This window comes from Gossypium hirsutum, chromosome D13 (assembly GCF_007990345.1).
Source record: "Gossypium hirsutum isolate 1008001.06 chromosome D13, Gossypium_hirsutum_v2.1, whole genome shotgun sequence".
NCBI classification, from domain to species: Eukaryota; Viridiplantae; Streptophyta; class Magnoliopsida; order Malvales; family Malvaceae; genus Gossypium; species Gossypium hirsutum.
In genome coordinates this window covers 61,678,515-61,692,844 of record NC_053449.1, presented here as the reverse complement: position 1 = coordinate 61,692,844, position 14,330 = coordinate 61,678,515, and the positions used below count along the sequence as shown (strand labels likewise).

Below are 14,330 nucleotides of genomic sequence, written 5' to 3'. Positions count from 1 at the left end.
CTACTGGTAGTAATCTCCTTGGCCATACTAATTGTTTTCGTATTTATATTGGTTGTAATATGAGTTCTGATAATATTAGTTACCTTACTCCTAGTTGATCTTGTTAACTCGTATTTTTAGAGTATTTCATACCAGTTGAATCATAGCTTTCTGTCCAGTTCATACAAACGTCATCAATTGTTATAACAATTTAAGTATGCAAAGTGTAGAACAATACAAGGATGGTGATTCACACCATAGGATGTAGAGAGCTACTAGAGGTGACGTTTTGGAGGTGTTAAAAGGTAGTATCTGAGTAGAGTGTTAGCTATATATCTGGTCTTGCGTCTCTCTCTCGTTGGAAGAGAGGGTATTTATAGATGAATAAGGGTTTGAAGTGGATCCCTCATAGCATGGTTGCCTTCTTAGTAGAGTTCAATCTAAACCTAGACTAGGGTATAGTTTGAACTTAACCACTTTCGACGTGTGGGGGTGTTCATATATAGCAGGCGTAAGGAACATTCAAGCCTGGGGGTGTAACAAAATTAAAACCAAAGATTCCTTTGTCTTTCATGGTTGAAGATCTTATCCTGGTAATGATACTAACATATTATCTTCTAATTGTCTTTTATGATCAAATATCTTTTCATTATGCTAACATGTTATCTTCTACTTGAACTTGTCTATTTGATTATATCATATTTGTTTTCCCTGACTGTCTACAATGCTATGAAGGCAAATCCGCCGAATTGAATGACCTATTTATTTATTTTGATTGCTTAATGTTATATGAAAAAGAATATTATAATATTTATTACAAAATTAATACTTAAATTCTTTACAAAATCTATGTCATGATTTTGATAGATGCTTTTTATGGTCTTCGGGAAGTTAATAGATGCTTCTCTGGTTGTTTCTCTTTGTCGCCTTTTAGAAAACGATGTTATATATATAGAAGTTTATTGCTACGTAATGAGAGACCAAGTTATATAATTTACAAGCTACTTACTCTAAGAATATAAACTTGTTAGAGTATTTTTTAAAAAATCAAGCACATGGGTGTTGATGCTGAACTTGCGATCCCGGTCATCGAGTTTCGGACCGGTTCGCGGGATTTGGAGCGAGGGACTGAAGGATGGCACCATTTGTGCAAGAGGGTTCGAGAGGCTTGCGAGACCTACGGTTGTTTCGAGGTGGTGTACGAAAAGATATCGAGAGAAGTCCGAGAGGAGACGTTTGAGTTGTTGAATGAACTGGTTGAGGTCCCGTTAGAGAGGAAACAATTGAACGTTAATCCCAAGCCTTACCATAGCTATTTTGGACCATGTAGCCAAGCTTCTTTGTATGAGGGCTTCGGCATTGAAGATGCCTCCAACTACGACTCTGTTAACAATTTTGCTCAACTTATGTGGTCGGATGGTCATCCTCGATTTAGGTAATAAAAATTCTTCACCTTTGTATTCTTTTTAGTTAAATATGTGAATTTCATGTGTTGGTTAATCTGATAGGATCAATTTAATTCAAATAATTACTTTTTTTAAAAATTTTGAACCAAAATTAATACATTGAAGTATTAACCAAATCAGAACTTATTCAAATTTAATAAAATTGAACCAAATACTGCTCCTATCTAGGGGTGAGCATTCGATCGAATCGAATCGAATAAAAAATTTTCGAGTTAATCGAGTTTTCGAATCTCATTTTATCATCCTAACTTTATTTGAAGTTTTCTTGAATCGAGTCGAGTGAGATGGAATTCGAATCGAATCGAATCGAATATATTTGTTCGAGTTAAATTTTAAAAAATAATTTTGGGTCCTTGTAACCGTTGTCACCCATCGTAATAAAATTTGTCTACCTTAATCAAACTTTTTATTAACTTTCATCACCTCATAATTTATTTATTAATTTTTTATATACTTGTTAGCTTCTTTGCTTGCTTAGTTGTTTCAATTATCTTCAGATTCTTGTCACTATGTATTTTAGAATTAAAAAATATATTAAATGTAAAAATATGATTTTTTAATAAAAGTTATTTTAAAAATAAAATGTGAAATTGATACCAATATAAAATTTTAACACGAATATTTTATGGCATAATTAATAATTCAATTTTAATATAAATATTCATTATGACTAAACAATTCAATAATATAAATGATATAAAATATGAAATTTAATTTAATAATATAAATAGTAAATATAAATAAAATTATTACTATTTATGTTTAGTGATTTTTTTTGGATAATTTTGATTTTTTATTTGAGAGCAAAGGGTGAGAAGTAAAAGTTTAGGGGGAAAATAAAAAGTTTTGGGGAATAAAAGTTTGAGGGAAAGTAAATAAGGGGGGGTAAAATTTTGGAGGGAAAATATTAAAAAAAAATTGGAGGGGGGAGGGTTTGGGGTAGATGGGAGGTGGGATGGGAAGGGAATAAAAGTTTTAGGGGAAAAGTGGGAATGAGTAAAAATTTTGGGAGAAAATAAAATGTTTTGAGGGTTTTTGGGAGTAAAATTTTGAGAAAAAGTAAATGAAAGAGTAAAATTTTGGTGGGAAATGGATTTTGGGTATTGGGGGGTTGGGAGGGGAGGGGAGTAAAAGTTTTGGGGGGAAAGTGGGAAGGAATAAAAGTTTTGAGGGAAAAGTAAAAAGGTTTGGGAGTTTAGGGTAAAACTGTCAAATATTGTAGTTTGATATTCGAATTATTCGAGTTATTCGAATTCGAAAACTCAACTCGATTCGAACTCGAAATTCGAAAAAAAAATTCGAGTTGATTCAAATAACTCGATTAACTCGAATAACTCGATTCGTTTAACTCAAAATTCGAATTTTTTTTCGATTTTTTCGAGTCGAATCGAGTTTTGCTCACCCCTACTCCTATCATATCTGTTTTTTTTGATACAATGCCTGGAACTACCCATAACTCCTCCCTAACATTTAAATAGGAGGATAATACGTTTCAACACACTTAAATCTATGTCCTCCTGCACTAGCGACAATGCCACTACCAATCAAGTTAAAACTCAATCAACAATAAAATGACTCCTTTAAATATTTATATTTTAATAAAATTCAATTAATAAAAGAGTAAATTTATATTTTACCTCAAAATTATCTAGTTCAATTTCGATCTCCCATTATAAAATTTCTAGCTTCGTCCTAGCGAATTCAAGTTTCTATCATTTCCATTTAACATATTTGGAATTTAGACTCGTCAAGCTACTCAGAATCATAAGTTTTTGGAACTTTAAAAAAAATTCTAAATCCTTCAAAATCATTATAAATGTCAACTGATTGATATTTTGTCAATTTAAATCTAACAAGTCATTATATACGTCAACTGATCGATCTTTTGTCCTAGCCAAACCATTAACACCATGGTGAAGCAAATGGAGGAGCTAAATAATATAATCTGGTTAATGATTATCGAAAGCTATGGATTAGGAGAGAAATGGGAGTCACTGATGATGAGATACAACATGTTATTGCGGATGATGAAATACATGGCCCCATCATTAGGTGAATATAAGAGAGGATTGCTTGCTCATACTGATAAACCAGCCAGCACAATCATTTGTGATGATCAAATTTCAGGACTAGAAATTGAGGTGAAGGACGATGAATGGATCAAGTTGTCTACATCGCCTAATTCTTTTGTTTTTTTGGTTGGAGATCCTCTCATGGTAAATTTAATTACTTGATAATAATTGGCTTTCATTAACATATATTTTATTTGATCATATCTCTAGTTTAATTTTCAATTAATTTTTCACTGATAGACTATTAAATACTAACCTAGATTTATCTTTACATTTTTAATGAGAATGATTACAAACTTCTACTTTTAAATTTCCATTTAATATTCTTAATCAAATTATTGTTAGTTATCATAAAATAATTATTGATATTGAAAATTGAAGGCATGGAGTAATGGAAGAATGAAAGCAGCGAAGCACAGGGTAATGATGAGCGGAGTCAAAGATCGATACTCTATAGCAGCCTTCACAATTCCAGTTGAGGGTACCATAATCAGAGCACCTAAAGAGCTTATAGATGATCAACATCCTCAACTTTTCAAAGACTTTGACTTCATGGACTTCCTCTTTTTTTCCTTTTCCGAGCAAGTAAAGCTCATCGACTCCCCTGACCAGATCTACGCATTTGCTTCTCTCTCACTGCCAATTTCCGATCAAAAGCATGGAAGTTAAAAATCTCGATCTTGATTTTAAAATTAGTGTTGTGGATTGCATCTTTATCTCATAATCCGTGTTTTAATATCGTATTTGTATGTTTTAATTTGTCGTAACTGTGTTTAAGGTATTATTTGTTGTAACTTGAAAGCACCTCGCCAATCATATTTGTATGTGATTTTTTTTATATCACTAGGAATTTAAGATTTCTTAAGCCAAATACCCGTTCGCATAATTCATAGTAAGCTTATGTGTCCTCCGCCCGAGTCATCCATATTATATAAACCATGTTTACATAAATACTTTCTTTATGTATAATTTAGGAGAGAAAAAGAAATGTTCCAGATTGAACCCAAATTTTCATATCACATGATAAAATAATAAAAGAGATATACGGATAACCCATATGTCCAATCATTTCATCATAAAACATGAGCTAAACTAATAATTCTAATTCAATTAAACATTCCAAATTCAATTAAAATGCTAACACTATTACTTGAGTTAATAAATATAACAAACCGATTCCATTAACTTTTTTTATTTGTTCAACTTATTTCGATTTCTGATTCAATGGTGGTTCCAAATAATTCGCTCAAATTCAATATTTTTGTCAGAATTAATACATTTATCAATTATCAATTCAATCCATCATATTAATCGATCTAATTCGATTCTAACAAGATTATTGCTTTGAAATCAACAACCACATGGAACAAAACATGCTGCAATCACCAAATACAATTTCACATTCAAACTTTGCAACTCCTGGTCAAAGTAGTTAGTCTTCCCACGTTGACACCTACCTATATACAACAAGCGCTGAGATCAAAACATGAGCCATATTCAAACCCCAAAAGAAAATCCCTAATATCCGCAACCCTCCATTAAAATAATCAATCCATGAGTGCAAAAAATTCCTTAAAAAGCTAGTTAATTTTTTACATGAAATTATAAATTTATCATGACATGCTATAGATTAATTAAAAATTAATTCAAATATTCACAACACATAAATTAGTCATACACGTTTAACGTCATTAGTATCTTCCTTATCTTCATTAATTGGGAAATTATTTGCTAGCAAGTTGCATTTGGATTTGCATTTGCACACCATTTCAATTTATCTAAAAATAGGCTATTTGGTTTAAAGGGGGAAAACTGGTCTTTTGGGGTTAAAAGGGTAAAGTTAACCAAAATTATGAAAAGTAAAGATAAAATTATCATAAAATGAACATTCCTAGTAATCTTATATTATCAACTTTTAATATTATTGATAATATTATTGATTGAGTTTGAGTTCGATTAGTATGAGCATTGTTGCCAATGCAGATGGATATGGGTTCGAGTGCGCTGAAGTGCATTATCCTCCTATTTATGGGTTGGGGAGAGGTTATGGGTAGTTTTAGGCTGTAACACCCCGAACCCGGCCTAGACGTTATGGCCGAATCTGGCGATGTCACGTGGAATGGAATTTGAAGATAAGATTGTCGAGTTAAAACCGTTACAGTTAGTTAGCTTTTATTTAATTCGAAAAAAATAAGTACTAGTTGATTTGCTTTAAAACTTGTCTCTTAGAAGAAGCTTTTGTAACCAATTAATTTAGGGAAAATCATTTCTATTTATGAAAACCTTAGTTTTTAGAAAAACCGTGTTTTGTTGAGTTGCAATTTTAAAAAAAATCCATAAAAACAGTATAAAGTCCCAAATTTAGAGTCAACCAATCCATAGTCCAAAAGTTACATCAAAAACCCCAAATAAGTAATAAATTTTAGACATTAACGGAAAACAGTCTAAAATTTACGTGTGGCCACCGTCGAGTCCTCCGCTGCACTTACCAGTCAAGTCTGGGGATTACCTGTACAGATTAAACAAAAAAAAGGTGAGTTTTCGCAAACTCAGTGTGTAATCCCCACAGAAAACATGCATACAGATATTCAACAGCATTCAGTTAGATATAGTCTGGGACCTGGGCCCATCACAAAATCAGTTTGGGCCTTAACCCATTCAGATACAGTCTCAGAAATACATTAGGGCCTAGGCCCATATTAGATACAGAATGCAGATATAGTAAATCAGAATCCTACCCACCAGCCTCTCCCACCATCTCCGTCCAACCCTACACACCATGTGGGGATTAAATCAACTCACTCATCCCTACACACCATGCTGTACCGAAATACGGCACATAATCAGAAGGTTGCAGCTGAGCTGCCAGATAACAGGCTTAATAGTCTTTCAAACACTTCCTCCAAATATCATCAACCCACCCCGATGCAATGCAACATGCAAAATATGTCATGCCATTATGCAATTAATAGTACATACATTCAGATATCATAAGTCATGCTCGGTATAGAAATCAGACAGACAGGTCATACATATAGGGGTCTAAGTAAAGCTTATCGACCCTACAGTAGGTCCACAGTCGACTTGGGCGACTTGTGCAACCTTATAGATTTTTTTAGAAAAATAGGTTTCCATGCCCATGTGGCCTACCCATGTGAGCCCACAAGCCTGTGTGGCCCACTCGGCCCAAATTGGCCTTGGCTGCGTGGTCCATTTTTATTGTAACCTGTGCTAGCTAATTATTCATATATGTTTTCACTATTTACTTATATGTTCCTTCAAAGCTGTCTACTTGAGTCACTGTTACAAAATTATTTATATCTTGGGCTACAGAATTTCAAATTACGATCTGCTTGATGTCTTTGAAACTAGACTCAAATACCTTTCTACCATAAAATTTTTAGAATTTTTGGTTTAGCCAATAAGTACAGTAAAATTTTCAATCTTACCCCTGTTCTGCTGTCTGATGATTCAACCTTTCTTTGCTAAAATTTAATTATCTCTTAGTACAAAATTTTATTGATGTTACCATTTGTTTATATTGAAAATAGACTCATTAATAATTTTAGAATATAAATTTTAACTCCTAATTATTTTTCTCCAATTTTTGATGATTTTCCAAATTCAGAACAGGGGAACCCAAATTCACAAAACTTATTATATCTCACGATTTATAATTCCATTACTTACACTCTATGAGAAACTAGACTCAATAAGATTTAATTCCATATTTTGTTCATCCTCCAATTCGATTTCCACAATTTATGGTGATTTTTCAAATTTAGTCTACTACTGTTGTCCAAACAGCAAGCAATTTTGGCTTTTCACCGAATCTCATTTTCTACGTTTCGGGTGCACACCTGGTTTTGTTTGATGCTAAAACAGTCCTCGAGCACTCCAAAGCTTATAATTGAACAAATAACACTAATTTAATCTCACATAACGAGATCCCAAATCGAACTCATATCGAGGTTTTTGTTGGAACGTCAGCACCCCTACGGCGCAGCGGAAAAATAGAACATCTGGCGATCCTAACCATGGATCCATGTGTGAGGAACGAATCGGAGTGAAATAAAGGTTTCGAAATTACCGAATCTTTATTCTGAGTAGACAGTGATGCCTCGGCAACGAGTAATTTGATCTAATCTTTATTCTGAGTAGACAGTGATGCCTCTGCAACGAGTAATTTGATCTACTATCGAACCAAGCCGCAATCTATCGTGACTCTAGCCTCTACGTAATCCACCCAGTTCACAATGAATGGTAGGAATCCCCAAAACTGTTTTGGAGAAGGCTTTGCTTTGACGGCTACTAGACCCACCAAGAAAAGAAAACGGGATTTTATATCTATTTTTAGGGTTTCTAGAAATTAAATAAATATAACAATGTTTTTTAAATTGAAAATTATAATTACATTAATTATAATAATGATTTCGGTAAACTATATATTTATTTGAATTTATATACGAACCAAATTCAAGTTCTCATTATGCGTACAACAACCTTGTACATATAATGTATTCGATATTTGATTACCCAATTAAATTAATTCTATAATTAATTTAATTCAAGCGACAACCAAACGCAATACCAACTATGTTTTATTCCGTTCATTTCAACAATAGGGTGTGACCCTGTAGGTTCTTGTAACGTTAGTAATAATACTAGAACGATTCCAATGTTACAAATAATGAGTGGCACCTAGCAATGCATCATTGCTACCTAAGTCACAAGAAATCATGATTCGACATAACATTTTTATGATTAACCTTTCATGCAATAATCCTTAAGTCATTTATCTCTGGATTGGACACAAGTCATGGAATAGTCACACTTGCATAGTCCATTCCATGTTCCTTGATATCTTAAGTAGACTATGATATACAAATAAGTATGACATCTCATATCAGCTTATTTGAGCATGGCCATGCATTTCTAGTCTCACTCAATCAAGTGGCCTAAGATATTACTCCCATTATGTAGGAGGGACTTATCCTATATCGATCAACCATATCCCTCTACACAGATCGTGGTATATCCAACTTCAGCCTTTATAGAACAACCAGTTATGGTGTACATTTGACTGTATCAAAATATACAACTCACGATGTTGGGATTATGATGATCTCAAGTCTGAGGATCATATACATATTAATCACTATGAGTAATGTTGTGACAATTACATAATAATCCAAGAAATATACTCACAACAGGTCAGTCAAATATGTTGTTCTCTAACACACATATTCATGCATTGATTTTGACACTCCATATCAATGACAACTCTTTATCATCAATCAACTACATGTTAGTCTTAATGCATTATTGTTGTCCTAGCCAACAATAATACTTGACTAAAGACCTTTTAAGAATAATCATATTATTCTCAGGACATTATTATAAAACAGTTTATTTATACAAGCAGAAAAGAAACTGAAATAATAATGGTAATGTCTTATATTAATAAACATGATTGTAAGGCCCAATTTATGCCCGGGGCCTAAAAACCCACCTAAACCTACCCAAACCCAATTACAAAACCCAATACCCTAAAACAGACCCAAAATAGCCCAACTAGGCCCAAAACCCATTAAACAAACTAGGGTTTCAGCTTTTCTAAAACCCTAGCTAGCCCTAGCCGCCTCTGCCACCCCACTTGCCACCGACTCACCGCCATCGTCACATCACCCACCGCCACGCCCATCGAGTACCTGCAAAATCAGAGAAAGAAATGACAGCAAGCAAAATAAAATAAAAAATATGTAAAAAGATGGTTATAAAAGAGCCATTTGAACCGATTGTAAGGGTTCCTCTTTTTTTTTAATACAAGAAAAGAGATTCAAGCAAAAAACAAAAAAGGCAAAGTAGATCGAAAAAGGAAATCTGAACAGGCAAAGGTTTTTTTTTTTAGTTTTCGAAATATTTTTTATTTTTGTTTTATTTCAAAAACTGTATATATACATATATATTTAGCAATATACAAAAAAAGAAAAAACTTACCGTTTGAATTTTCCAGCCACCGTGTACGGCGGCGCCGTCGCCATCGCCGGCGGCCGATGCAGCGGCGACCAACCGGAGCCATTGCTGGACCTTCAGGCCATTTCAAAGAAAAAGAGAAGGGTGTTTTGTTTTTTTTTTAACTATTGAAAATGAGTTTTTTTTTAGATTTTTTTACTTATATAGGCCCTCAAAACGACGTTGTTTTGAGGCTGGCCTTAAACGCCCAAAACGACGTCGTTTCACCCCTAGGATTCGCGCGTCGACCCGACCCACCAGAGGATCCGCATGTTTTCGCTGTTGGGGATATTTGCGTAATTGGTCCCTCTGCTTTTGTGTCGCTTTCAATGCAGTTTTTTCATATATTTGCAATTTTGGCTACAGAATTTTTCTTCTGTTTTAATTTGGTCCCCAGACCATGCACACGCGCCTCACTGGGACGACGCCGTTTGATCAGCGAGGGAATATTTCCCTTTTTGGTCCTCTTCCTTTCACGCGCATTGTGATTTAGTCCTTTTTGTGCTTTTCATTTTTAATTTCGACCCTAAAACCTTGTTTATTTTCAATTTAATCCTCAATCTGCTATTTTAGTTATTTTTCCAATTAAATTAATTATTTTAACATTATTAATATTATTATATTGCATCATTATTATTTCTTATTAATATTATTATCCTTATCTTGTTTATACCTTTTTATTCTAAAATTTTGTTATATATATACATATACGCATACATTTTTCTAATATATATACGTATATTTTTAAGGTTATTATAAATATATTTTTATATTTCATTTTTTATACATACACATACCTATATCTATATCTACATATTTTAATTTATATACATATAGATATACATGTACATACTTATATATACTTTCCATATTTCGTAATTTTAAAATATATATACATACATATGTTTCTTTCATATATATTTCATAATTTTAAAATATATAAATACATGCATACATTTTATAATATATGTATGTACGAATATTTTTTTATTGTCATAAATACATACACCTGTACACATACTATTATATATTCTTCTATATTTCATAATTCTTATATACATCCATATACATATGTACATATTTTAATTTACATACATATATATATGTATACATACATACTTACTATATTTCTATTTCATAATTTTAAAATAAATATATATCCATATATTCTTCTTATTTTTATATACACATGTATATATTTTATATTTCCTTTATTGTTTCGTTGTTTCGCGTAATGTCTACCTTTTTATGCCTATTTTATTTCAAAAGCATTTTAATTCGACTCGTTTATTTACTATTTATCTTACATTAATTAATTCGTCTCTGTATTTATCTTTCATTTACTTGCACTCGTGCTATTCATGTTTGTCTTTATCATTGTTTTGTCATGCATACCAACGATATGATCTATTTTCGCATTTTTACGACTTCGTGCTTTATTTCACTCGATATATCAAAATTGGTTTCAATTCGTATTTTGAGATTCGGAAAAGTCGTATCCCAACTTACGGGATTTCAATTCTCGCGATAAATCTAAATATACAGATCTTTTCAAACAAATTTTTTACGATCTCGGGATTTAACAAAAGATCATGTTCTAACTTACGGGACAAGATTTCTTTTCTAAACCCAAGATAATCGAATATCTCTCAAATAAGTAAATTTTTCGGCATTCATTCTCGTAACGAAAATTTTAGACATTGTGTCCTAACTTACGGGACGTAATTCTCTTTCCCGATTAACGTGAAATATGTCTCTTTCTTGAAGATTTTTAACATTTTAATAAAGGATCGTACTTTAAATCTCTTCAAAATCTTCAATTTACGGCATTATGGCATTAATTAATCGACTAGGTACCAATTTTGGGCGTTACGAGGGTGCTAACCCTTCCTCCTACGTAACCAACTCCCGAACTCATTTTTTGAATTTCGTGGACCAAAATCGTTGTTTTAATAAAACCAAATCGTTTATTAAAAATAACCACTTTTCGAGGTGACCCGATCACACCTCATTAAAAAAGATTGATGGTGACTCCCATGTTCGTTTTTCATTTTTAAAATCCAAGTCGACCCCGTTTTACAAAAAAATGGTGTCAACAATGATAAATCAAGTATGTTATTACAACCATCTCATGATTGATCTTTGGGCATACTCTAAGAGTTTTAACCCATAAACGACTAAACCTTACCTTCAACCGATTAACAGTAATTCCCACACAAACTAAGACTCCGATTAGTGATTACGAGCCCTTGAATCCTCCCCTAATTGGTATAAACAAAACACTTTAGAAGAAAGTTAACACACGGAGACAAATCACTTATCTAAAACTTACCGAACGATCACAGACAAACATGGAGTGACACAAGGCAGAGTGAGAAAAGAAAAATCAAGAAGATAAAGGATGAAAGAAAGTAGAAATTTGACAGCAATGAAGAGAAAAACAACAAGAGGGTGGAGGGATTTTGGGGAAAGTAAAAAAAAAGGAAAAAAAGATGAACAGAATATTTGATAACCACCTCAATCCCTTATTTCTCTCCATCAAACTTCCCACTAAATCCGCTACTCAGATTTTTAGTCCATCTTAAACTCTCCTGGACGCACGAGCAAAAATAATGCCCACATCAAGATTTGAACACAAGACCTCCTTCACACCTACACTCCACTTATCCACCAGATTAACAAACTCATTCTTATAATTATTTGACAACTTTTACTTAAAAGTCTACTGACCAAAGATAGGGCTTATTCATAAAAATATCAAAATTTGTCCAAGTCTTGGCTTGAACTTGGAACCTCCCAAACACACCCAATACACATAACCACTAAAGTATACTGATATTTTGTGTCACACATTCACAATACACAAAATTAAAATTTTGGGCGTTACATAGGCATTGTGTCAAAAATCGAAATAGTCCTCCTATGTAAAATTTCTTGAAACGTAGATATTTTTTGGCATAATGACTTTCCAACTTTACAAAAAAAAAATCATTTTAGCCTTAAATTTAATTTTTCGTCTCTTTTAGCACTTGAACTTGCATTTTTTGTCAAATCACCCCAAAATGGATAGAATACCCTTTATTTTCTATTATATTACTAAATTATATTCATATTATTTTTATATTACATCAAATTTTACATTTTTATATTTTATTTAATAGAATATATTCTTGTAACTGGAAGTCTCTTTTTTGGAAATTATCTAATTAAGCTAGGATTGTATTCCACTCTCAATAGGATTATTCTAACTTAAACGAGGAGAAAAGGTTATGTTACTTTAGCTAAGACGATTATGATAGTCACTGACTCCATAGTTATATTAGTAGGTCTCTACTTATACATAGAATTACAGTAATTAATTAAATATCGTTAAGCTCTGATGTCTTATAGATGGAATTTTAGTGCCTCTATCGGTCAATCATACAACAAATTGTAATAAAAAATTATCTATAATAAGATTATTGCGTTAACAACGTCTTATGGAGATTAATTTATTAAATGAAGCTCATTTGACACACTTGAACTGATTTAATTTGTTGAACCCATGAAAAAACCTATTTACTTGAAGCATTGGTGGCTCAGTGAAACACTCCAAAAAAACTAGAATTATCAAGATAATTAATGTAAATCTAAGGGATAAGATTATATAGAGTTTAAATCCCTTAGGACTCTCATCTTGTTGATAGGCAATAATCTTAATCATTGATGTAATTCAATTTGTACCATCAAATCTGAGGGAGCTCAACAATAAATACAGACATTCTTCTCACTTGTAACCTTTCATTGTATTTTATTCTTGAGTTAAAAATACCTTTGAGAGCATTAACTCAAATAACTATTATTTTCTTATGGCTTTTTTGTTTGTTCGTAGCTTTAATTTCTGCAACAATTTTCATTCTTCAATAGTAAAGCAAACTAAAATGGATTTGAAGAATAAAAAGTATAAAAATAAAAATATTTTTATTAAAGAATAACACGTGATATCGAAAACTTGTTGTTGGCACCATTTTTTGGATGAAAACGGGGTCGACTTGGATTTTGAAAAAAAGAATGAAAACGGGAGTCACCACCAATCTTTTTTGATGAGGTGTGATCGGGTCACCTTTAAAAGCAGCTGTTTTTAATAAACAATTTAATTTTATTAAAACAATGAGTTTGGTCTACGAAATTTAGAAAAATGGGTTCGGGAGTCGGTTACGCACGAGGAAGGATTAGCACCCTCGATACGCCCAAAATTGGTACCTAGTTGATTAATCAGTGTCTTAGTGTCGAAAATTAAAAACTCGAAAAGAATTTTAAAAATATGATCCCTCCTTATATCGTGTTATTTTAAAAATACTCAAATAAACCAAAATGGAAAATGCCTCCTTATCTCGAAGTAACAAGATATTACATCCAGTAAGTTAGGACACGACACCTCGTATTTTTTGAGAGTAAGTTTGCCTTTCATTTCTTTATTTAAACCTCATTTATTTTAATTTTAAAAGGATATTCGATTACTTAGAATCAACGAGAAAAATCGAAGCTCAGTAAGTTAGGGCACGATTTTCTCGAATTCTCTAAATACGGAATATTGCCTTTACTTTCGAAAAATCCTCATATCGAGAAAACCACGTGTCATATCCAACGCGTTAGGACACAACATATTGAAATCCCAATAATGAGTTTTTATTTATGTTTTTTATTAAAGAGCATTCTCGAGCATTTAGATTCAACAGAAAATTAGAACCCAGCACGTTAGGGCCCAATTCTCTCGAAGATCCCAAGTATCGAGTATTGCTTTTATTTCCAAAATTTT

The 14,330-nt window shown here is 32.4% G+C and overlaps 1 protein-coding gene across 1 annotated transcript; it reads left to right on the top strand.

Annotated features, from left to right (window-relative positions):
- Positions 1–953: 953 nt before the first annotated feature.
- LOC107938040 (probable 2-oxoglutarate-dependent dioxygenase AOP1) lies at positions 954–4,511 on the top strand. Its single transcript, XM_016871077.2, has 3 exons — positions 954–1,414; positions 3,340–3,661; positions 3,899–4,511. The coding sequence occupies exons 1-3, from the start codon at positions 1,035–1,037 to the stop codon at positions 4,184–4,186; spliced, it is 990 nt and encodes a 329-aa protein (XP_016726566.2). The 5' UTR covers positions 954–1,034; the 3' UTR covers positions 4,187–4,511.
- Positions 4,512–14,330: the final 9,819 nt, after the last annotated feature.